Source organism: Salvia hispanica, chromosome 4 (assembly GCF_029641045.1).
Source record: "Salvia hispanica isolate PSC_SH4W2 chromosome 4, Shi_PSC_v1, whole genome shotgun sequence".
Taxonomy (NCBI): domain Eukaryota; kingdom Viridiplantae; phylum Streptophyta; class Magnoliopsida; order Lamiales; family Lamiaceae; genus Salvia; species Salvia hispanica.
In genome coordinates this window covers 40,712,751-40,737,974 of record NC_142695.1, presented here as the reverse complement: position 1 = coordinate 40,737,974, position 25,224 = coordinate 40,712,751, and the positions used below count along the sequence as shown (strand labels likewise).

Below are 25,224 nucleotides of genomic sequence, written 5' to 3'. Positions count from 1 at the left end.
ATTTCATAGATTTAAGATTTGATATGATATATATATATATTTCATAGATTTAAGATTTGATATGATATTGCTCATATCAAACCATGAGTAAGGATGATTGATTAGAAGATTTAAGGTTGAATTCAACTAGGGCAGTGACGACAGTTGTAAGCTTTCGTCTACAAAAAGAAGAATTGCAATAAAGTAATTTTTGATCCATATGAGCATGCCTAAGAATCTAATTAATTCACATATATTGCATGTCATCCTACGAGATCCTTGAGAATCAGGGGTCTTCTATATATCCCCAACAGTGTAAATATTTGATGTTGTTCCACTCTGATAGCATGTAAAGAAAATATCTCAATATTAACATAATTGCCAAAATATTTATTCCACACTACCAAAATCAAAGAATTTTCATCGCTAAACAAAGTTAGTGACAAATTAGTATTGGATAGAGCCATAATCAAAAAGCTGGTCACTAAAGTTACTAACTAACCCAACGACGGAAAACATAGGGCGGCTGCTTGTTAAGGTCGTTTTAGTGTCAGAAAAATCTGTCACTAATTAGTGAATGACGGCATCCCATCACTAGTTATTGAACGATCGCCTGTCATCACTAATTTCCTCACTAATCAACGACTTTTTTTGTAGTCCCAAACGTTTCAATTTTTGCTCAAACATGTTTCACAAATATCTTTTCGGAGTAATGTCCCTGAACTTTCAAAAGAAAAAAACAAAATGAATGAAAAAGAAGCTAACTTCGCCAGCAAATCTCTGAATGTCGACTATTCTTCGAGCATCCAATTAAGTGATATCCAGAATTAAAGCTCAGAATTATAAAATTAATACAACATCCAAATCAGATCCAAGCATAAGAATCTGGATTTGACTTATATATCTTGACAAATGTCAAATTAAATTTGGATAAATCACTAACATATTCTTCTTCTTTTTTAATATCATATAACAACTTGTTCAACAATTTTTTATGAGCCGTCCTAAAAAAAATTAAAAAATTGGATACTTTTCTATAGTTAGAGATAAATTGGAGAAATGATATAGGAGTAGAAGTTATTGGTGGATACAAATTAATAATTGATGGCCATGCACTGTACAGCTTCAAAACTTAAATAAGGATGGTAAAACCCGCCGGAAACAACTTAATTGCTGGTGGTGCGACACCTGCAGGAGTAACTTCTGCGACCAAGCAATGTGGAATGACTTATATCCCCCCCTCTTTGGCTCTCCTGCATCTCTGAAATATTATTCCTTTTTAGTTATACCTTAATCAAACATTCTTAATTGTGGAGGATTAACTATTCATTATTATAATAAATTATGCGAGATCCTACAAACGAAATCATATTTCTCTTATCCCCAAAATAAGTCTAAACGGTCTACATAAATTTTAATAAAATAGTGAATAATTGTGAATATTTTAAAACTGGACTGGTAAGTGAACCGACGACGCTACTGATTTATGGTTCAACCAGTCCAACTAATTAAATCACTTTCAAACAAATAATATACAAAATATATTAAATTTAATAAATGATAAAATATACATCTCATAAAATACATTAAACTTTATAGATAATTAGGTATATACTCTATATGATTGTAAAAATATTAGTAAAATTTAGTGAATGATAAATTGTATTAAATTTTTTGCCTAAAACGCTACTCCTTAAATATAATTAACTTTTAGTTAGTGTAAGTAAAATTTTAATATTTTATATATAAAAATAGATCAAATTCAGTTTAATTCAAAATAATATATATAGTGAATAATATTGTAGTAGCACATATACATGAACAAAAAAATATATTAATATTAATAGTTAAGATACATAAATTAAATTATACTATAAAAATATAAATATTTAATAAATAATAAAATATAATTAATAATATATTAAATAATATTAAACCTTATACATGGAGTATATTATAGAGATAAGAATAAAATTAGTAACTAGTAAAGTATACTTAATATTTAGATGATGATAATTTTAGTTAAGTATATGTATAATTAATGATTACATAAAAGAATATAAAATTAAAACAATTTATTTTTGTGTTGATAAAAAATTTCATATATACATAAGAAAAATATTTCGAAAAGTCCTTTTGGTGGATTGACATAGAGATGTTGTTAACTAGAGTCAAGGTTCTATGTTTGAGTCCTACTAGCAAAAAACTTTTTAAGAATTTGAAAAAATATTTAAAATAAAAAATCGGTTTTCTAGTTTCACTTGTTCATGGCGGTTCAACATGGTGGTGTAAGGTGCGAACCGAACCAGAATGCTTGCCGGTTTGCAGCTAAAACATTGTTGATTGTAGTATAGTGAGGAAATGAGCTTACCTTTATACATTGTTGATTGTTGTATACTGAGGAAATGAGCTTATCTTAAAGGTAGTGTAAGTAATGATATATTGTCAATGAATAAAGAAAAACGATGGTATATATGATGATTAAGTCTTATAATGAAGTTAATATATTACTCTCTTGTTTTAATGTAACTGGGTTGTAATCCTCTTTTATTGCCTCATTATAAGTTAGGAAACATTCCTCTTTTTGTCAAAAAACAATACATATAATCTAACTTACTTTATTATCTCTTTTATTTGGTTTTCTTTTCAATTTTTCTACTTTATATTTTTTATACTAGTACTTTACTTTTTTTTACTTTAAGTGCTTATAAATTGAATGTACCAAAATAATAAAATAAATTTTTTTAGGGCTGGCGAGTAGGAAAGAAAACTACAATAATTTTGAACGATATATGTTGTTGCAACTCATTCAGTTATTTAGTTCCAATTACGCGTTTCATTTATCGTGATATTAAATGTAATAGTGTCATAAATGTGACTACAATGGAACCTCCATCAAGAAAAATAACTCAACAAATATACTATCACAGCAGAAACATTAAAAAATAACAATAGTAACATAGAGTTTCTTTATTTTAAATGGTAACTATGTTGAGAGCTTATTTTACTATTCGTTGAATTACTAGGATTTCGTGATAGAGCCTACTTATTTTTTGAAATTTAAATCTAATGAGTACATCATATCCAAATGTTGGACTTCCCTTGTGTAAAAGGGATATATGTACATATAGAAGTTGCGTATTAAAAAGATTAAATAAATAAAACATAGTGTTATGTATATTGCCAATATTTCTATTTGAAGCATATAAAAGTGTTGATGGTGGCACAGCCCCTACCTGTACGATTAAAATAAATATACATTAAACCGAATGCATATACATAGATTTATAAATAGGGTTGAGTAATTTATTAAAATATTCTGCAATTTATGATATTATAAAAATATTTGTAATAAATTGAGTTAGATTAATGGGAATTATAACTTTAGTGGTGGAAGTGCCTATCCATTTGAATAATTGAGTATTAATACTTAAAGAAAGATTAACTATAATTGTTTGTAAATGTAATTAAAAGCACATAGAAAAATATATGCCTTCATCATGATATCTCAAACATCAATATACACAATCATTATCAAATTAAATTCACCTTGTTTAACAACCCTATAAATCTTCCTATAGCTTTGGTCATATGATCGATGTAAGAACATTTATAATAAATTGTGTTAGATACCAATGGGGATCATAAATTTAGTGGTAGTAGTGCCTATCCATCCGAATAATTGGATAGTAATAGTTAGATAAGGAGATTACCTATAGTTGTTTGTAATGTAATTAAAAGCTCATAGAAAAATCCATGCCTTCATAATGATCTAAAGCTTGAAATATACAATCATTATCAATTGTATTTATGTTGTTTAACAACCTAACTATATAGTAGTAGTACTTTCTCCATCCTAATTAAGTTGTTTGGATGGTAATATGGTGAGATTAAAAAGTGAATGTTTAGTATTTAAGTGGAATTGCCGAATTGGTAATATAGTGGATAACATGATTTAATATTTTTGTATTTTTGAATTTTAGTTAACTGACACTTTTAGTTAAATTGTGATTTGATAATACTACTACTTATAAAAGTGAAAGAAAATGAAAATTGAATAATTGAGGGAGGGAAAATAATAACATGACAGCTGATGAAACAGACAAGAGAAAATAAAATTCTCACCTATTCTGTAAGACATCTTTAATTACAATAATGCATCTCTAACTTTGGTCCAACACCTTTTGGCTCCAAAACAGATCACACATTTATTCACTACTCAAAATAATGTCGAAACATTTCTCTGCCCACTTCATTAGATGCACACAATAATCATAAAAACTAATCTTCGACATTACTCACCACCAACACACACCTACATTGTGCTTGGATCATCTATCTGCACTTGTGGAGGATGTGTTACGCGGAGTCTGCGCGGTTTATCCGCTTCATTCTGTACTTCCACGCCACCTGGATTTGCCTGGCTGCACGTGTGCGCCAGTAGAGCGACCCATACCTGCAGCACAAGTTGTATAGAGTTGAAACAATAAGATGGAGGTGCATCTTGTTGGGATGTACTACCAATTTAACACATGCATCTACGACAGCAGATGAGCCGCGAACTATTCATGAGCTACATATAGATTACCTGATGGCACCCTGAACGCGTTGACTTTTCAAGAATCTTGCAAACAGACTCGTCACTTCTTCAAGATCAGCACAGCGCAGGACGAAGGCTTCCACGTTTGTCAGGCACGTTACCTTCCTGTTGCTCAACAATCTAGGTCCCGGGATCCTACGCTTCACATCTGAAACATTAGAAAGGAAGGCACTTATCACTAGTTCAAGACAAGTTTAATGGAATTATAGGATGACTATACTCATCAAGAAACCATTCTTACAACCTCAAAAATGTAAAATACAACTTAGAAAGTCATTCTTCGGAGTAATTGAGGCCATAAGAGAAGTCGATTATGTGAGAAACAGCTAGAAGGGAACAGTAGTTGCAGGTTAATACCTTTATTTACGGAAGAATGCTCGAGGCACCAGGTAAGAAGTTCTTCTCCACAGACATCCCCTTCGCTTAAAAAAGACTCATTCCCGTCTTCTCCCTTGTTCACCATCTGTCCCCGGATTATGAAAACCATTTTGTCAACGAGGCCACCACGAACCATGATGTTACTGCCTTTGATATATGTTTTAGTCTTCAGCTTCTCACGTATAGCGTCTATGATTGGTTCATCCAGTATTTGGAAAATCCGGACCTGTAACAACAGCAGATGTACAAAAGTCAAAGATCTTAAACATGTGATACTAAATATTTTGTGCTGCTCACTATGTTACAAACTTACTTTCTTGACAAACTTGAAGAGATGGCACCTTATTTCTCGTTGAAGATCTTCTGGTAAGTTTTCCATTAACCTTTCTTCGTTTACACCTCTCGTTGCAGCCCAAGTATAACGCTCTGAATCTCGAACTAGCCTGCATATGCATCCGATACAAATAAACAGATTGATATTGCATGATGCAAGGCTACAACTCTTTTACTGTTTTAGCTCTTTGTATATAAAATAGGCAGATTGAAAAGTAAATTAAAAAGAAACATTTTTAGACAAATGAAATAATAACCATAACCATCCTTCAGAAAAATACCTTCGTAGGTCTTCAGGCAAGCGACGATGACTCATCCACTGCTCAACATCACGGCGTCTGAGAGACATTTCTAACCTCCTGAAGGAAAAAAAGGAATAAAATGTTTAACTACACTGAAAGTTAGATTGATCGAAGATATAAATCAAAGTTCTGTATCTCTCGTGTGAACTCGAGATCCATTTTCTACCTGCGCCCAAGAGCCTGGAGAAAATTCTGCATATTCCCAATAAGCAAAGCAAAAAGCAGGAGACCAATCCCTATGATAGACATGGTGAAAAGAACTTCCCACTCGAAGTAGCTCGGAACTTGATTTCCAGCAAGGGTACTAATTTGCTTCACAAAGATTGACAAGATGGATTTGTGTCAGATGCAAATCATCTCTACAAGAATAATGAGACTATGGCATATCCAGCCAATCATGTAAAGGAAAAATTTCTTGACAGTATAGATCTCCAATTAGGTTAAGGACTTCTCAATGTGAGGAAACATGAAATCAATATAGATATAACATGATGGTGTCGCATAAAGATACCTGGAACCCCCAAAACAACGAGTACACGTATCTTTTAATTAAACTTCTATGAGTGGTTAGATTGACAGCAGTCTCATAAATCCCGAAGTCAAAACCTTCTTTCCCGAAACAAGCACTTGCATTCTCATTGTTCTTCCACATATCCCAATCTTCTCTATTCTCCTTGAACCTCTCGTTAGCATTTCCGTGTCCGCAGTCGATGAATTTTGTACACTCCGTAATGTTGCTGTTACTACAAGCGTCTCGAAAACATTGATTGACCCTCTGCACAGAAGTACATCTAGAAAAAGTCAAATGCACAGCCTTAAAAAGGAACATAATGCTTGGAATTTGAAAAAAGAAGACAAAGAATGATGCTCGTAGCAGAGCAGTCGAACCTGTAGGCCAAAGAGATACCAACACGAGCCGACTACATGGCTTGCCAAAACAAAGGTAAGAAGATTGATGACAAAATTTGACCATGCTGATTCAAAGATGAAGCCAGTTGGAGATGGACCGGCAACTAAAGGTAAGAATCTCCACAACCTTGGAATATACTGTATGAGGATTGCTGCTCGAAGAAGATTTTTTGCATAATTTGCGCCAGATGCTCCAATTGAACCGGGTAAGACCAATAATATAATTATCTAAGAAAAACCAACAAATAAATTAACTCAGTTTAAATGGTTATAATGCTGGTCAGTGATATTGCTATTAAACAAGAAGATAGAGATATATTCATATGCAGAGATCAGATTAGAATATATTAATGCAGCAGATCAGTAGAAACAGGACAGACTACTTGCCTGTGGCAGGGGCAGTACAATGAAGAAATCAATAGCAAAGCATCCACGGAGATAATTACGAGCAATCAATTTAGGGTCATCGACTAAATCTCCAGATCCAGCAACTCTGGACTCGGGAGCAACATAAGCTAGCCTGAACTGCAAAAAATGACATAATATCTTTACTTGTAAGAGATGTTTAGAGAAAAGGACGCATCACTACTATGTCTTTTGCCCGAAAAGCTCGTTTGGTCTGTAAGTATTTTGATTGCAAAGTTCTCCAAGGAGAAAACGAGAGAAAATTTTGTATAAGTATGACTAAAATGTCCATTTTCACCGATCACTACTGTAATTGTTCGAAAGTTTAGTTAATTAAAAATTGAATCAATCTGAACCCACGTATCCCGTTTCCAGATAAGGATAGGAAAATTTAAGGATAATATAGTAGTATTAACTTCCTTCACATGTATTATATGACTAGTGCATGAGAATTAAGAGAATAAGACAATTTTTTTTTTGTTGTTACAGTACAAAAATGCTTGAGTACCCAACCGTACAGGCCAAACACAGCATAGAACAAGGAACAGCAAAAGGATTCAATGGAGTGGTAAGGGTGCGTGAGTGCATGTACCTGAAGGAATATATGGAGCAAGTAAATGAAGTCAGTCATGCTTCTCAAGACGATCATTGCTGTTGTCATCGGCCAATTTAGTACTATGCACTTATTATCCTGGTAAAAGGTAGTGATGTTCAGATTTATACGAGATGTGGGAGCTTATTTGTTACCTTCTGTAGTTATATATAGAAGGTTACACATATAACTTTGGAAATGAAGACTAACACAATCAATTTACAAGATACTATTCTCACATTTCATAGCATCCAGTGAAGCTAATCATGAGCAGACATGAATGGAGCAAGATCAACTTGCTTTAAAAAGATTACCTGCTGCACAAATAACAGGAAAAAGAACAATGGGTCCAAAAAAACTGCAAACGAGCAAGCAAGGACAAAGAACTGGTTCCACCGTTGAACATGTTCATTGTGGGGGTTCATAACTGTTCCAATATAAGGGAACAGAAAGGACCACATTCTCTTAGCCCAACCTTTCCCATCTCCATGTATCATATTGTGAAACTGTAACAAATTTATCAGAATAACACCAAAATTAATACGTGAAATTTGTTAAGCATTACGAACTGCTCGACAGTGTGCAAAACTTAGAAGTTTGGTTATTAAGAGAAATGTGAAGAAAACAAATTATCAATCAAGCAGCTATAATTTCAACAAAAAGAGATAGCTTAGATGCAAACCACTTCCAGAAATAAGAAAAAGGGTTTTTACATTGTAATGCTCCTGGATCCCGTGACATAATTTTTAGTACCTTTGCATCAAATATCTCTGTTTTTCTTGAAGGCTTTGTGCGCCCCTTAACATTGTAATACATTGGACAAGTTGTGCAGTATGGATCATTGCACATCCCCAGTTGCCCTGACTTCAAAAGATGCTCATTCCTACCCCCATAATTCTCCGCTGACCAACCATTATTGGCAGCCCCATCTAGTTTGGGCTCTGTCCCCTTTTGGCGTAGTGTACCTTTGGGAGGTTGAAAGACAAACTCCTGGTTGCGGTTTGCATATAAAGGACCGCTCATCTGTGTATTAGGAGCCCGTCTTGGATTTCTCAAAGGACCGGTGAAACCCACAAGACTTGGTTCATATTCAGTGGAATCCATAGAGTTTGAAGGGGCAGACATCGAAGCACTTCTTCTGGTTGACAATCCTCTACTACCAGAGTCATCCCCAGCATCTGACTGTAAGTATGCAGCTGGTAGCATAGGTATCTCATCTCTTTCATAAGAACTCATTTCTCAAAATATACCTATTTGTTAACAAAACAGTTAGTTTTTTCGATGGTTGAAAGCTAGAAACAACTATGCTTCCATCCAACATCACATTAAAAACATAAAAATCATGAAAGCTGAGGATTTGAAGTCTCAATTCCACATTTAGATTCCTGGAGCTACAAAAGCTATCATTTTTTTAATCATACCATTCCTCTCTTCATCCACTTATTCATGTTCCATAAATAATTGCAGGGAACTTCCATGTAAAATTTTGCAATTGACATTTTATAATTCCTGCTTTCTCTTATACCTCAACATCCAATATTTCACTATTTATATTACAAAATTGAAACAAGCAAGCACTAAAAAATGAGGAAAAAGAAACAAAAAGCATGAAACAAGTAACTAGTATAACTCACAGTTGTAGCAGAGAGTGCAATTAAGCAACCATCAATATGCCTTATCACAGAACAGAGATTAAGTTGACCAAATTGACTAAGAAAAAATCATGCAACCAAGCCCACTGCACACTGATCACAAGAAAACGAACCCAGAAAAGGAAAATGGAAAATTCAACGTACCTGCTGTAGTAAGATGAGCAACGATTTAATCAAAACTCAAAACTCAAAATTCAGCTCACCATAGAGCATAGAAGTACTCCCAGAAGAGCAACGGCTGCTAGAGAAAATCAAAGTGGAAATAATGAAGCAAAATTAAAACAATAATTGAAGTGGGAAAAGGCAAGAGTTGAGAGAGAGTGAAAGGCGTTGATTTGGTACGGCGGTCAAGAAATCTGTATGTGGTTAAATATAATTTGGTAAAGGAGGACTTGAGGCGCTGACCCGCAAAGGGATTGAGACGATGGTAACACGAAAGAGAGTTTGCAGCAAGTTGGCCAAGTCGTAGTCGTTGGGACAGACAATAAAACACACAGCCGTGCGGGTGTGTGTGTGTGTTGACCCCATTGTGTTTGTCGCTTTGTGAAGATTGGTGGCAGCCTCCTTTTGAGATTTTCGAACTCCGGTGGCGACTGGCGTGGCGTAGAATACCATGCTGCATCTTTGTCGTCTCTATCCCTTCGATCAAATCCCACTTGCGATTTCCAAGCTTCTTCAACCTCAAATTTACTCTACTAAATTACTAAAACTCATTCATCCTAAGTGGTTGATTTCTTTTTTATTAGCGTTTTGAAAAAACTGATACTAATAAATAATTAAATGGAGATAAAGTAAATAAGAGATAGAATAATATAGAAGAGAGTATTATTTATCTTACTTACTTTAATTTCTCTTCATTTTAACTATTATTATCATTTTTTACTTTACTTTCTCTCCATTTTAATGATTCATTACTCCCTTCGTCCCAATTAAATTGAGACATAACTTTTGGGCACATAGATTAAGAAATTGTATTGAAGATATAAATAAAGTAGGAAAGATAAAGAGAGAGTAAAGTATGTGATGGAATAAAATAAAAGTGATTAGATGTTTTGTTTTTTGTCAAAACGGGAAATGACTCAACTTAGTTGGGACATCCGAACAAGAAATGCGACTCAACTTAGCTGGGACGAAGGGAGAATCATTTTCCTCAAACACATACCAAAAAGTAGTCAATCACTTAGAATGGGATGGAGGGAGTATAATTTAATAAGGCTATTTATGGCGGAAAATTTATAATATTAAAATAGCCGGTAATTTGATTACTATAATTGATTCAAAAGTAATATGGAACCTTGTAAAATTGACCTAAAACATCGTATTCAACTTTCATAACTTTTTCAAAAAATTTGAAAATTAAATAAATAAATCATTGTTTAAAGGCAAATCATATATCTGAGTATGCCACACGACAGAGTAGAATTTGTTCCACAAGCCACTCGGGTGGCGCTTGTTGTCTCCGTCGCCGTTTCACCTTGCGACTCACTCATATGATGCTTGCATACCCCTTTGCGCATCATATGATGCTTGTAGACCTCTCAAACTCTAATATCTTTCCCGTTTCGTCCATGTTTTGCTTATGTGTTTGTCTTTCTGCCCCTGCTCCATCCACAACCATTGATGTGTTGCATTCTATGTCAAACAACTGTGCTTGCACCGCTTTTTTGGGGGGGAGGTGGGGGTGGTGGTGTCTTTAAGTGCCCATCAGGCCCAAGGTAGGGAGATTGCCAGGTCACTCGGTCTTTGAAATAACAGCGTGGACTTGACTTTAAGAAACGTCTTCTAAGTTTTGATTTTATTCTGCATCACATCTTCCTTCTTGGTCAAGTCTCAGCTAGTGTGGATGCATCATCTTGCTTCTGTTGTATCATAGCCCGCGTGATAAGTCTCCCTAATCCTTCAAATGGATTTGCGCCGTGCAAACCATCCATGTGATAATTTTTCTTTTCTTAATAAGTATGGACATTTTGATGTTTTTGTCTTCATACATGATTACACGTGACTATGTTCATTTCCATCATGCATTGTTGATTTAGACAATGTAGATTGTTATTTCCAGATAATATATCTTTGACGATGACTAAGATTTCTATTTAAGTATTTGTGATTAGGCAGTTATTATTGTGAATTTGGTCATCACGGTTTCTCATATTTTGTTATACTATGCTTAGCAAAGTGCGAGCGTGACAAAAAAAAACCATTATATTTTGAGTGTTAATTAAAATGACACCGATTTATCCAAAATTGACCTATTTTGGCATCACATCATATCTGATTTTGCCACATCAATTTCAATTTTTTACTATCAAAAAAATAATTGCAAAATTATAAAAACTTGTAATTTAATATTTTAATTTCAATAATAAGCAAAAAAAAGTCAACACAAAACAAAGTAATAAGTACTCCCTTCGTCCGCGAATAGAAGTCCCGGTTGAGTTGGGTGCGGGTTTTAAGAAAAATTTGAGTGTAATAATTAAAGTGTGTGATAGTGGAATGTGGGACCCATTTATATTATTATTTGCTTTATTATTTGGAATAGTGAAATATAACATTAAGAGAGAGAGTGAGAAATTGCAATCAAAGTGGATTAAAATTAATTGCAGCTTCTAAATTAAGGGAACAATAAGGTTATTTTTTATACTCCCAAGATAAAATGTCTAACCGGGACTCTTAACGACGGACGGATGAAAATGGCTAACCGGGACTCCTACTCGTGGACATAGGGAGTACTAACTAATTAAATTCATATAGGAATCTATTTTAATCGATGAATAAATAAAAATTTAATAACAGCATTATGGTGGTGGAGTCGAGACATTTATTTTATTTTAATGCATTAAGCACTTGTGACAATTTTATTTCAAGAATTCTAATCCAAAACCTAAGCAGGTAATTCTAATCCTATTGAAGAATTTTGAGGTACATGCCTTCATCGATTGAAGATCCTCCATATAATTGTATTGTTTTTGCGCGTTTTTCAATTTCTGTTTCTCTTTAATCAGAAACGCATCAGCGTACGATGGCAAATTCTCGAAGCGCATCAGCGGCGATTCGCCTGAGCAGATCGGCGGCGTCAGCCTTCCGAGGCTCAAGCGCAGGCCGCCAGATTCCCCACACTCCATCCGCCGCCGGCCAATCGGCTATCGGGCGCCCCCGTGCCCTAATGTTCCCCACTGGCGGCAACATCTCTTCCTCTGCTTCATGCCTCAACCGCGTAGCATCCCGCCCCTACTCCTCTTCTGCCCAGGTGCGTCGTTTTCTAGTGACTCGGATATGCATTATCGATTTCGTCAGAATTCAACTCAGCTGCTAATTGTGCTATTATAAACGTAGAGTAGAAAGAGATCTGGTTGTGTAATTGTGAGTTCGATGGAGATGCCATTCGCATTATCTCTTTTTGCGGTTCTGGTTTACGTAGTTGAGGAGTTTGTTTCCGTTAGTTATCTGGAAAATTTGTGATTTTATATGGAAATGTATTTCATGTCTTACAAACAGATACTCCTAGTTTTCGGATTTGATTTTGCTACGGATCAGTAGCTCGAGTATATCTATTGGTTATATGCCAATTGGTCTGGGCTATTGAAATGCAAAATCTTGTTAATCCTTCAGGCCATAGGCTTTAGAAGGATATGCTCACGGAGTGTAGTTTGAGAGTATGATATGTGATTGGGTATTATTATCCTGACTACTAGCATTTTTCTAATCCTACCCTTTCAATGGAATGTTAGTCAAACAAAATTAGCTCAAATGATAAGAAATTTATCAAGGGTCTTGGGATGCATTAAGCACTTGTGACAATTTTATTTCAAGAATGTTAGCCTATACCACTTTTATCTATCTAGGCTAGTTCTCAAATGCAAACTCCCTCATGTTCTTTAGGTGCAAAAGTTCTCTCTCTTTTTCTGTGCAACCTCACAACTCTGTTTAAACTGCATATCCTTTTCCTTTGGTTAGTCTTGTCTATGCCTTGTTGGCTCCCCATTTGGGCATGAGCTTGACAGCTTCTCTCTCCATGCTTATTGAATTAAGATACATGTTAATATCATGAATGAGTCCCCTTCCGACCATGATCTTTGTTCTCGATCGTCATAGTTCTCATGAAATTCCTTTGAGATTATGTTGCTGTGTATATTTCTTCGTTACCACTTGTACACCTTGTTATTTGTGTCCAAGTCATTAAGCATTAAGCAGGCCTGCTGCATTCAGTTTTCTGTAGATTTTTAAGACTATATATAGTTCATGGTAACTGTTCTAATAGAAAAGATTGGTTATTTCCAGATCCCAGGAACTAGAGCTATTCGGTCTGTACTCTGGCATATAAATGACGGAATGGAAGAGGTTCTGGCTGATTATGTTCACCATGAAATGACTCGAACATGGATCTCAATCTGTTTGAGACTGTTTGTTATAATCATGACCAAGGATGTTGTCGTGGCTGTTGCTGATCTCTAAAGGCTGGGTTGTCTACGTGCAAAAGTGCCCATTTGGAACTCGTCTCAGGCACAATATTCCTGCCTTTAGCAAGAAGGGATATGAATAAAGTGTTCTTCAGATGACTCAGCTCTGTCTGGAAATGTATGAATTCTGGAATAGATTGTTATAAGGTGCATATTACCTACTGCTAGGAAATAAAATTGATCTTGCAGAGCAAGTATGAAGTTATGGTGTGATTTCTGTTTTTATACCGTTGCTGCATTTGGATGCATGAATTTTTTGAAACAGAGTAGGTATGTTCTTCCATAAAATTATTATCAGAATCCCGAAGTTGCTAAATCATCTTTTCTTCACAGATAAGATATTATAAACAACATTATACTTAGATTACATAATAACCAAGTCCAACACCTATATATTACTACTCCAATTATAAAGCATATTTTATGGTGCTTTGTATTGCAAAATCCCACCAATTATAAGAAGATGGTTTTTCCATTATAATTAAATTGATAAAAAAAACATAAAACAAAGGATAATGGAACAAACAATCCTTTATATTTGCTCTTATTTATGTAATTAACTAAATAATATAACTAAATTTAATTAATTAGTTTTGGCCATTTGGTTGGATCGTGAACAGGGAGGGACATGCAAGTTGAGCATCCTTGTTAAATGGATGCGTTCAGTTATGACCTCGCTTTGCGCTTCATTCGCCAATAAATCCCGATTTAAATTTAATTTGCAATCTCCCTAAAAACATAGAAACACTAAGATTAGAAGCATAGGGAGATTCCAAACATATCATTACACGACTTGATTTTCTTCCTTTCAAAGAAAAGCACAAATTTAAGGATTCAGATTATGTTCTTTATCTGAAAAAGGGACAATAAATTTTCATTTTCAAATGAGTTCTGATGATGGATCCTCTAAAAAGGTTTCCAGGAAACCCAGATGTAAAATTTCCTGATTTTCCCTTAAATCTTTTTTTTTTTTTTTTTTTTTTTTTTTGTGTGTCATGCATGTTACAATCTTTTCATTGTCAATTATTAAATTTTGATTTTTTTGCAGATTCAAGATTTACTCAGCAAGAACTCCCCGCCTGCAAACCGATTCTTACTCCTGCATTGGTATGCTTTCTCAATCTTTGATCATTGATAATACTGAAAGATTCTGTCTTTGATCATAATTGTTGATTTTAGGTCATTGGAATTCTTATGTGCCTTGGCATAATCTTCATACCAATCGGTCTGCTTGCTCTTTCCGCATCCGAGAATGTAATCATCTTCCATCTCTCTCTTTATGATCTGCAAGATTGTTTTTTTTGCTGGTTTACATGTTTTTTTGCAAAAAATCCATTGGAAAACAGAAGCATATCTAGAATTCTGCTGTTCCCCATTACAAGATCCTATGTTGTTTTTGTTTGTGTAAAAAATGATCAACTGTTACATGTGTATAAATTTAGGTGGTTGAAGTGGTCGACCGTTATGACGACGTGTGCATTCCATCAACTGACCAGAAGGTTGGCTTCATCAAAGATCCTGCAACTAACAAAACCTGCATCAGGAGCTTCACTGTAATTAGTCTAATCTCCTTATCTGTTTTTTTAAAAAAAAATTTATTGGTGTTGAATCTCTTGTTTCATGGCCTATTTCTCACCCTACAGATTCCAAAGAAGATGAGGAAGCCAGTCTATGTGTATTACCAGCTTGACAACTTCTATCAGAATCACAGAAGGTTATGGATATCATCTGTGTTGCAATTAGATCAATGTGGACTAGTTGAAACAGACCGAAAAAGGGGATTTAATTAGCTAAACCTTTTGCTAGTGCAGATATGTGAAAAGCAGAAGTGACCGTCAGTTATGGAACCCCAAAGCTGAGTCTAGCACCACTCCATGTGATCCAGAAGGGCAAACAAGTGACGGTAAGCCCATTGTTCCATGTGGGCTGATTGCTTGGAGTTTGTTCAACGATACCTACATGCTGTCCAAGAACGATGCTGCTTTGCAAATTAACAAGAAAGACATCGCTTGGAGGAGCGATAGAACTCATAAATTCGGTTCCAATATCTACCCCAAGAACTTCCAGAATGGCACCTTGATTGGGGGTGCAAAACTTGATGAGAGCATACCTGTTAGTATACCTATCATCGTTTTCTTGCAAGTGTTGATTTGTTTGTCATATGTTCTTTGTCTGTTGTTTTACTCAAATGGGATCATCACTATATGCCTCCATCTTGCTAGGATCATCAATTTGCATATACATATAACTTCCAAAACAACACCTAAATCAGAAAACACACTTTCTATCGGTGCTTATTATTTTCATTTCTTGGAATTGATTTGCTGTCATATGTCTAATCCTTATTTGTTCTTTATGTGAAAACAGCTGAGCCAGCAAGAGGATCTGATGGTGTGGATGCGGACTTCAGCGCTGCCTACGTTCAGGAAACTATACGGGAAGATCGAGACAGACCTCGAAGCCAATGAGAAGATCACAGTGACTATACAGAACAACTACAACACATACTCCTTCAATGGGAGGAAGAAGCTGGTGATCTCAACGGCGACATGGATTGGTGGGAAGAATGACTTTATTGGCAAAATGTACATGGCTGTTGGAGGGACCAGCATTGTTCTTGGTGTCATTTTCTCACTTCTTTATGTTTTCAAGCCAAGGTAACTAACTCACCACTTTAATATCAAGTTTTTGTATTCATTTGCTCAGATTCATCTCTGTGCAGGCCTTTGGGAGATCCCTCCTATCTGTCATGGAACAAGAGTCCAACCTTGGATTGACTGTTTTGTTACTCACAATGAAGTACTATGATTCTCTCTTTTTTAGAGAGAGGGGTGAAGCAGTTCTTGCAACATTTTTCATCATGGGATTGCTATTCTATTTTCTTCCTTTTTTACAAAACCTTTAATCAGCACTAAGAAATTCATGGCTGGCGGAGAATTTCTGTTTCGAAATTCAGTAATGGAGACTTTTGCTTCTTTAGCTCATATTTATACTTCATTGTATTTGCCAAGTGGGGTTTATTGCAACGAGTTGATCGAATGAAAGTGATATATGCTTGTCTTTATTACTCATATTTCTTGAATTCATCTAGTGTTTCTGTGTTTGTAGAGACACCTATTTTTGAAAGAATATGGAGTAGTAAACATGTTTATACATTTCTTATATCCCCTTAATGAAAAAAAGTACCCCACAATAAAAATATTTAATTAAACTTCAAACTATCAATTTGATACCGGATGTAAACGTGTAATTTTTGTATGTAGAGTAAAGTTTAACTTGGGTATAGTTCAACCATCACTTTTTAAAACTTTTGTTTTAGGTGAAACTACCCCCAAAAAGGCCAAAACCTTCAAGGGCAAGAACGGAGTTTCGGACCGAGAAAAGGAGTGCAACCCTGTGCGGTGATTGTTTACAATAGTAAAACTTTAGTGGAGTATAATACTTATCCGTCCCGTAAAAATATGAACATTTTTATTTATAAAAATTGTTCCTAACCCATTATCTATATACATTAATTTATTTACAACTTATACCACTATAACCATCATTACAGCTCATTAATCATTAATAATAATGTGAGTTCAACTATCCAATAACCATATTTTAACTACTCTTCTCATATTCTCTCTTATTTTATCAATTGTACATTAATTTCTGTATCATCTCAAATATCCATATTTTTTTCTGCCTATAAAAACCACATCATCTTAGCAAAAATAAGACACGTAAAGGTCATGTTTGGCTGTCAGGATTCTGTCTGGGAAAATAATATGATTCCTTAAATTTTAAATTCTTGTTTTTGTTTCGGTTTTTTATCAAACCGAGAAAGTAATCAGAATCCCAAGAGCAAGGAAAGTTAGTACAACTTTCCAGGATTCAGAATCCTAATTTTTCTTAGGTATTCTTTTTCTCAGTTTTAGGATTCTTACATATTTAATGCAATATAGTATCATTTATTATTATTATTATTATTATTATTATTATTATTATTATTATTATTATTATTATTGTTGTTGTTGTTGTTGTTGTTACAATGTTTAAAAATAATTTAAAATTACAAATCATACTTAGTTTTATTATAATAAATGACTATAATTGAAATTATCATAATTATGACTATATTTTATAAAATCTTATAATAGTAATTAATAATTTATTAAATAATTAAAATATAATTATATAATATAAATCGTACTATAATAAATAATAATTAATATATTTTATAAATTAATAATTAATCTATAAAGTCGTAGTAAAAATTTGAATTATAAATTTTAATCAATTATAATATCCGTAATATAATAATAATAATAATAATAATAATAATAATAATAATAATAATAATAATAATAATCATATTTATTAATAATAAATGAGTATTACTCCATGTAATTTTAATTATAATTATATTATTATATATTATGATGGATAATCTATATTTAAACTATCCATCGTAATAATAAATAAGTATTATTATTTGTAGTTAATAATTTATTACAAAATTTAAATTATATTCTTTTTATAAATAAAAAAAGTAATAAGTAGTATATTTATAGTTTGGAGTTTAAATTAAATATAAATATAAAATCTTGATATTTTTCAAACACGAGAAAGTAAAGTTATTGGGAATCATATTCTAGAGATTCATTTCCTAGGAATCATTTTCCATGTCAACTTTACTTTCCGGTCAACCAAACACGACCAAAGAGTATTGTGAATCCCAACTTCTAGCATATCCCAGAAATAAATATCCTGTAACACATACCGTAATTCAAAAACTGTGTTTTTTTTTGTCACCGAGTTTAAGGAATAGTATGTTAAATGAATGGTTGAAAAAGTAAGAGAGAGTAAAATGAGAGAGAAAAAGAGAAAATAAAATAAAATGAAGAATTACTTTTGTTAAAAATAAAAATAACTCAATTAACTCGGAATTTATGACTCTATTAACATGGAACGGAAATATATGCATTGTGATGAAAGTTTAGTGAACTGGACATGTCATGGACTCAGAATTGCTGAAAGTAAAGTTGGGCAAAAGAAACACAATTTAGGAAGTATTTACCAATTAAATAAAGAGTGAACTGCATAAAAGGTCCCTAACTTTTCGACTTGTTGCACCGTTGACCCCTAACAAAAAAAAAATCCCACCATAGAGATCTAACAAACTATAAAATCACAAACCAGGTTCTTTCGGACAATAACACCCTTAAGCCCTTAAAGGGCATTTTCGCCTATTTGTATGGACGCCGCCTCTGCATGTCTGCAACATGCAGTTTGTCTGACATCCGCCCAATGATGTGATTGCAATGTCTTGTCTCTCATCTCTCTCCCTTGAATTTTTGCAGGCGACGTTTGGCTTCTCACACGCAACGTGTACCTGAAATGAAATATATTACATAGTAGTAGAATGGGAAATTAAATCACTTATTTACACTTCCCTCCAATTTACTTCTCATCTCTCTCTCTCAAACGCCATTTTCATCAATGCCGCCTAAACGAAAACGAGGTGGTACATTTGGAGCTTCCTCGTCCCATAGTTCAACGCGGCGGAAGAAAAAGCATCCGGTACCGCCGCCGTGTTCTTCTTCGTCTACTTCTCCATCTCCGTCTCCGCCTCCATCTCCGTATTGGTCTCCGCCACCGTCACCTAGACGCGGTCCGGAGGTAATCGACGTAGAACCAAAAACATGGGACATCCGCAATCCTGCGTTTGATATCTTTTACCCGGAAGAAGAATACAGTAAGTTCAATTTTAAATTTCACAAATCGTTCACCTACCAATTTTGTGATTTAATTTAGGGTTTCGAAAATTGTTAGTTTTGGGATTTTGTTTTGGTTTTAGACTCTATATGTGACATTTGTTGGTTTAATTTTGGTATTTTTCTAATTTTCTAATAACCTTAACAGAGGAGCATCCAGAGAGGTTTTCCGTTGCGTTTCATCACGGTGGTTCACTCATCGAAATCAATGGACAGAAGAAGTATGTTGGGGGTCACCTGACATTCTTTGATTATTGCAATATTAACCAATTCGAGCTATTAGATCTGTCCAGTATGGTATTGAGGTTGAAGTATGATAGGAAAACCGTCTGCGAGTTCTATTACGTTCATCCAAAGTATAGTGGTGATTGTATGGGCGTTGACATACACGGTGAGCTGATGCCCATTATTGACGACCCACATCTGGCCACTTTTCTCGAAGTTGCGGCTACTAGCACAAGGCTAGTTCACATTTACGTCGTCGAGATGACGGCGGCGGCAGCCTTACTTAAGAAACGAAAGGAAGAAGCGGAGGAGTTTCTAAAATTTGTCCAAGATAGGAAAAAATCCAAAGTTGTGATTGAGGAGATTGACGAACCTGAAACAATTACTGTGCCCAAACATAAACCAAAAAAGAAGAGACAACAGCCGGATGAGTTTAAGAAAACAGTGTCATCAATGTTGATGATTGAGTGGTACCCTAGGGATGTTGAGTTTGAAGAGTATTTGACCAAAAGTTTAGAAGACAAACGTCGGGAATGGAAGAGGGAAGAGGAGGCAGCCCGTAAGAATTTGGAGGAAGCATTTGCATCATGTAGGAGTGCAGAAGGAGCACAACCCAAAGTTGTTGTTGCCGAATGTGAAGAGATTGATGCAGTAGTGGGAGTTGATGGACTGGGAGACATACATGCATGCGTGCAAGAGGTAGATGTGTTGTTTGTGATTTATGAATAAAATTGCAATATTGGGTCTTCTCCTGTGATTTATTTATGATGTTTTGTGTTGTACAAATACTGTAGGATGTCACAATCCCAAGACCGTCATCACTTGATTCCATGACAAGTATGCAAACTGAGCAATCTGTACAAGATAATCTTGTTGAAGAAGTTATAGTAGGTGGCCGAAATGGCCATGAATGCATTGCAGAGGTTACTACTCAACTTGGAACTACATTTGTGATTTATGTTTTATATTTGGTATGCATCTGAAATTTATCTTTTTTGTGCATTGTAGGTTGTAGTTCCAATGGAGCATTCAATTCCTACTCCTTCACCTGCACATCCTCGTGACCAAGTGGAAGAGCCAAGTACAGTTGAAGATAATATGTACCAACCGAGCATGGACTTTTCGGCAGAACCACAGTTAGAAGTTCCCATTGTCGAGGACATATCGGATGAAATGCTAATGTCAGGATTCCATCATGATGTACCGGATATACATGTTGGAGCTCCAACGAAAGAAGTATCTGAACTGCCGGAAGTACCACATGTTGTACCGGATATACATGCTGAGCCGGAACTAGAAGCACCAGAGGAGGTTTACATACCATCATTTGATTATGTTCCAGACGGCTGCCATCTCCATAACGAGGGACCTCCGAGTGAGGATGAAGAAGAGGAGGTCGATCATTTTATCTCGTTGGCACACATGTGCCGAGATGAGCAGCAGTTTACGTCGTATTATGAATCCATATTCCAGCAACAACATCCGTGTGAGGAGCAAGAGAATGTAGACCATCCGGGGGAAGGTGAAGCCCAGCCGGGGGAAGGTGAAGACCAGTCAAAGGAAGGTGAAGACCAGCCGGGGGAAGGTTTAGACCAGCCGGGTCCAGGGGAGAAAAGGCGGAGGAAGTATTCGCCTTATGTGGAAAAGAAGAAGACGTCAGAGAATCCATTATGCGAGGATGAAATTGTGGACGAGATTCAAGATATTGATGACCTTGAAGATTTGGAGGGTTTGAAGAAGAAAAGCATCAAGTATACCCCGTTCAAGCTCAACCCTAATGAGATACCGATGTGGAAGCCTGGTAATGTTTTTAAGCATAGAGATTTCTTGTTTGATGTGTTGAGGCAGTATGCAATCACGACCAGACGGCGGGTGCACGTAAAAAAAATGATGGCGAGAAACTACGTGCCGTGTGTAAAGGGCAAGGTTGTCAGTGGTATGTGTACTTGAGGAAGCTCGAGTCAAACAATGGAGCGGATTATGTACTCATGAATATGCAACGGGATCACGCGCACACATGCTCCCAAGTGCTGGATCAGAAATGGCTCACTGAAAAGTGGCTAGGTGAGCGTTACATGGAAAAGATCAAGGCCAACCCTCACATTCCACTAGCAGCTATACGGCAGTGTGTCGATGAAGATTTTGGGCTAAAGATAGGTAGGATGAAGGCATATCGGACCAGAGAGCACGCACTGGATGGCATATTCGGCTCTGCGGCAACCCAGTACAGGAACCCGTTCTACTACAAAGCCGAATTGGAACGGACACACCTTGAGTCCAGTGTACATATACATTATGAGAATACAAGGGATACTGGCGCCGTAGGCCCGAGATTCCTGAGGTTCTACTGTTGCCTTGGACCATTGAAAAATGGGTGGACGCGGTTATGTCGACCAATTATCTTCTTGGACGCGTGTTTCTTGAGAGGAATGTACAAAGGGCAACTAATGACAGCAATGGGAATTGATCCCAACAATGGTTGGTGGCCGATTGCCTGGGCTGTGACCGAAGCGGAGAGCTATGTCCAGTGGAAGTGGTTTCTGGAGTACTTGTCCGACGACCTCGATTTGCATGCAAATGGCCCACGATATGTCTTTATGTATGACCAACAAAAGGTATGTACCTTTTTGTGATTTCACTGTTACATATTATACTTCAGATGTGATTACAGTTTATTATATCTGTGTTTTTATCAAATATTTAGTACGACTATTGTGATTATGTGGTAATGGTGTTGGTGTTGTGTTGTGTACCTGACTGTGGCAGGGTCTTGCGAAAGTGATTACTGAGGAATTCCCACAAAGAGAGCATCGCTTCTGTGTTCAGCACATATACAATAATTTCAAGAAGAGATTTGTTGGGGAAAATTTCAAAGAACGGTTGTGGGAGATAGCCGCGAGTACAACATTAGAACATTACGTGGACAAGATGGAAGCTCTGCGGATTGAGTACCCTTCAGCACATCAGTGGCTATCTGGGGTTGCTCCAAAAGATAAATGGGTGAAGGCTTTTTTCTCCCCACATACTTGTTGTGATGTGCTCCTCAACAATATTTGCGAGACCTTTAATTCGAAGATTGCATTGGCTCGAGAACCAGTCAGATGGAAAGGCTCCAGATCAGAGGCCAGTGGATCAAAAGCTACAATCACGCAGTCCCTCCTGTTATCAAGGAGATTGTTGATAAGTGGTACGCGAGGGCTTCTTCATGGAGAGCTACATGGAACAGAGAGTCTTCGTACCAAGTATCAGGGCCGTCTGGGCAATATGTTGTGAACATGCGCGATTTTACATGCTCATGCAAACTGTGGCAGCTAACAGGGATTCCGTGCACTCATGCTATCGCAACAATCAACAAGAATGGCGAGGATGTCACGCGATACGTCTCTCGCTATTATTTGAAGTCCACTATGACGTTGCTATACGAAAATGTGCTTTACCCAATCAATGGGGTGGACAATTGGCCCAAGAGTTGTGATGGTGCATTGGAACTGACGCCTCCGAGGACAAAGCGACAACGCGGACGACCGAAGAAATTGAGGTGAGAGGAGCCCAAGATTCGTCTCCATGCGGACGGAGGTGAGTCACTGCGACGGACCTTCATAATGAGATGTCGCCGGTGCGGGCTAGAAGGCCATAACAGGAGGACTTGCAACAATGATCCTGGGACAGATGCTCGTGCTGAAGTTGGAGAGAGTTCGCAACAAAGTGGGTCGCGTACAACGGATATGAGGGGGAGTAACTTGCCCGATTCGTCAAACAATCGCCAAAGCCAAGAGATAGTATTCATTACATTTTCGCAAAAAATAATACGAAGTGCTTTTGTATATCATATTCTTTCTTGCAGCCTAATATTGCGGATCCGGGACCTAGCACTAGGAGCAGGACCAGGGCCAGGGCGCGGCCTCAGCGTTGTGGCCGCCGCGGTGATCAAGATTGACTATCTTACTTAGTGAAATAGCAGTGGAGGTGTTGGAGATGGTTTTTTTATCAAACAATATGGTGCATGTAATGTGAATTATGGTGTTTTTTGAGGAAATATTTTGGTGCATGTATTTTGTAACGTATTATAGTAGCAGCGGTGATGAACTGAAATTATGTATGTTAATTTGTGGTGTCAAACAATATGGTGCATGTATTTGGTATGTATTTTGGTAGCAGTGCTGATGAACTGAAGTTATGTATGTTACATTGAGGGAATATTTTGGTGGCACAGATAAGCTGATGATAACTGATGCTTAGTTGATGGTCATCTTCGACAATTATTTTGCACTGGTGTTCGTAGTGTGTTATTTCATCCAAACTAGAATACCTCATTCGTGATTTTATGTTAGAACTGAGTCGTGATTTATGATATTCCATGCAAACTAAATACGTGATTTCTCACATAGTTTGTGTCCTGAATTGTGATTGTATCCTAGTTTGTGGCTTATGTGATTATATCGTATAATGCTATGTGACATCGAAAAATGAAAATTAAAACACGAGGAAAAGATAACTAGATAACAAAATATAGTACGTCCCACATACCATAACAAAAGACAGTACGTCCTACTTTGTTACAAAAGTAGAAATATTACAATGCATAACAACAAGATTGTGAATTTATACTTTCGGGACGTCTTCGTTGTATTAGCAATTTTCAGTGTCAAAGCTTCACACTGGTCAGTTTTCGTTGCCAATTGTAACTTCAACGCTTCACACTCCTCAGTTTTTGTGTGCAATTTCTCTTCAAGAACACCTTCAATTAACGATTTGGCTCTAAGCTGAGATTCGAATTGGTCTCGTTCAAGTTTCACTCTTTGAAAGTAACTATCTTGGCTTGGGGACAGACTCGCATCAACCCATCGAAAAAACTTGCAATCATCTTCCTGCCAACAGAACTTGGTGATTAAACTGTCTGCCAACAAAAATCAAGTTAAGTATACAATACAAGATTTTAACCTTCCATATTGGGCAGCGATAGTAGCGTCTACCCGGGTTAGTAGCCGTCCTAGATATCACAAGCTCAGCCTCAAGATCATGATTACAGTTCACAATTTCTGGACGAGGCCAATTCCAATTGAAGCTTGACCCGTAAGATTGAGAAGAAGAAGAGGCCATTGCAACAGGGCCTGAATTCAATTCAACATAACAAGATTCAAATCAGCATTTCTACTTAGACGAAACCAAAATTAAATCCAGAATTGGAAAATAATATTCTAAAATTAAATCCCCAAAAATTCAACATAACAAAATTCAAATAAGCATTTCTAACGAAATAGCAAAACAACAACAACAACAACAACAATGAAATCCCCAAAAATTTCCATACTACTGTAACCTTAAATCGTATGCTAAAATTCTCACCACAAATGCAAAATCCCTAAAATGAAATCCCCCAATATTTGCATAGTACGATCTAAAATCGGAAATCCCTAAACCCCTAATTCGCTTTGCAAATCGTTTAGCCTAAATGGGTAGCAGTTCACTCTACCAAAAAATAAACAGAAGCACACTAACTCGAGTTAGGGATGACGATTCGCGGGGTTCACAAAACGACGATGGAGAAGAAAAAAACGAGACCGGAAGAAGGCAGAAAAAAACGAAGACGAATGATTGAAGAGGGAGAGATAATATAGTCTAACTCAACATCA

At 36.0% G+C, this 25,224-nt stretch overlaps 3 protein-coding genes and 1 pseudogene across 5 annotated transcripts; 3 read left to right on the top strand and 1 right to left on the bottom strand.

The window, feature by feature from the left end:
* Positions 1 to 4,073: 4,073 nt before the first annotated feature.
* On the bottom strand, positions 4,074 to 9,758 carry LOC125195869 (putative cyclic nucleotide-gated ion channel 20, chloroplastic). 2 transcript variants are annotated; one of them, XM_048094135.2, is made up of 13 exons: positions 9,354 to 9,758; positions 8,252 to 8,748; positions 7,813 to 8,004; positions 7,499 to 7,597; positions 6,889 to 7,026; positions 6,481 to 6,729; positions 6,104 to 6,367; positions 5,759 to 5,904; positions 5,572 to 5,649; positions 5,271 to 5,400; positions 4,937 to 5,183; positions 4,568 to 4,727; positions 4,074 to 4,435 (listed from the first exon to the last, which is right to left on the bottom strand). In XM_048094135.2, the coding sequence occupies exons 2-13, from the start codon at positions 8,732 to 8,734 to the stop codon at positions 4,339 to 4,341; spliced, it is 2,283 nt and encodes a 760-aa protein (XP_047950092.1). In that variant the 5' UTR covers positions 8,735 to 8,748; positions 9,354 to 9,758; the 3' UTR covers positions 4,074 to 4,338. The 2 variants fall into 2 exon arrangements, with proteins under 2 accessions (XP_047950092.1, XP_047950091.1); XM_048094134.2 differs by having other exon boundaries at positions 9,295 to 9,756.
* A 2,181-nt stretch (positions 9,759 to 11,939) lies between these two features.
* LOC125196762 (uncharacterized) lies at positions 11,940 to 13,832 on the top strand. 2 transcript variants are annotated; one of them, XM_048095380.1, is made up of 3 exons: positions 11,940 to 12,039; positions 12,153 to 12,397; positions 13,429 to 13,832. In XM_048095380.1, exons 2-3 carry the CDS (start codon positions 12,170 to 12,172, stop codon positions 13,600 to 13,602), a joined length of 402 nt encoding a protein of 133 aa, XP_047951337.1. In that variant the 5' UTR covers positions 11,940 to 12,039; positions 12,153 to 12,169; the 3' UTR covers positions 13,603 to 13,832. The 2 variants fall into 2 exon arrangements, with proteins under 2 accessions (XP_047951337.1, XP_047951336.1); XM_048095379.2 differs by having other exon boundaries at positions 11,958 to 12,069.
* Positions 13,833 to 14,371: 539 nt separating this feature from the next.
* LOC125196761 (ALA-interacting subunit 1-like) lies at positions 14,372 to 16,671 on the top strand. Its single transcript, XM_048095378.2, has 8 exons — positions 14,372 to 14,540; positions 14,656 to 14,714; positions 14,787 to 14,861; positions 15,050 to 15,160; positions 15,251 to 15,321; positions 15,419 to 15,719; positions 15,975 to 16,264; positions 16,330 to 16,671. Exons 1-8 carry the CDS (start codon positions 14,492 to 14,494, stop codon positions 16,382 to 16,384), a joined length of 1,011 nt encoding a protein of 336 aa, XP_047951335.1. The 5' UTR covers positions 14,372 to 14,491; the 3' UTR covers positions 16,385 to 16,671.
* Positions 16,672 to 22,519: 5,848 nt separating this feature from the next.
* On the top strand, positions 22,520 to 23,541 carry LOC148928652 (uncharacterized; annotated as a pseudogene).
* The last annotated feature ends 1,683 nt before the right edge of the window (positions 23,542 to 25,224 follow it).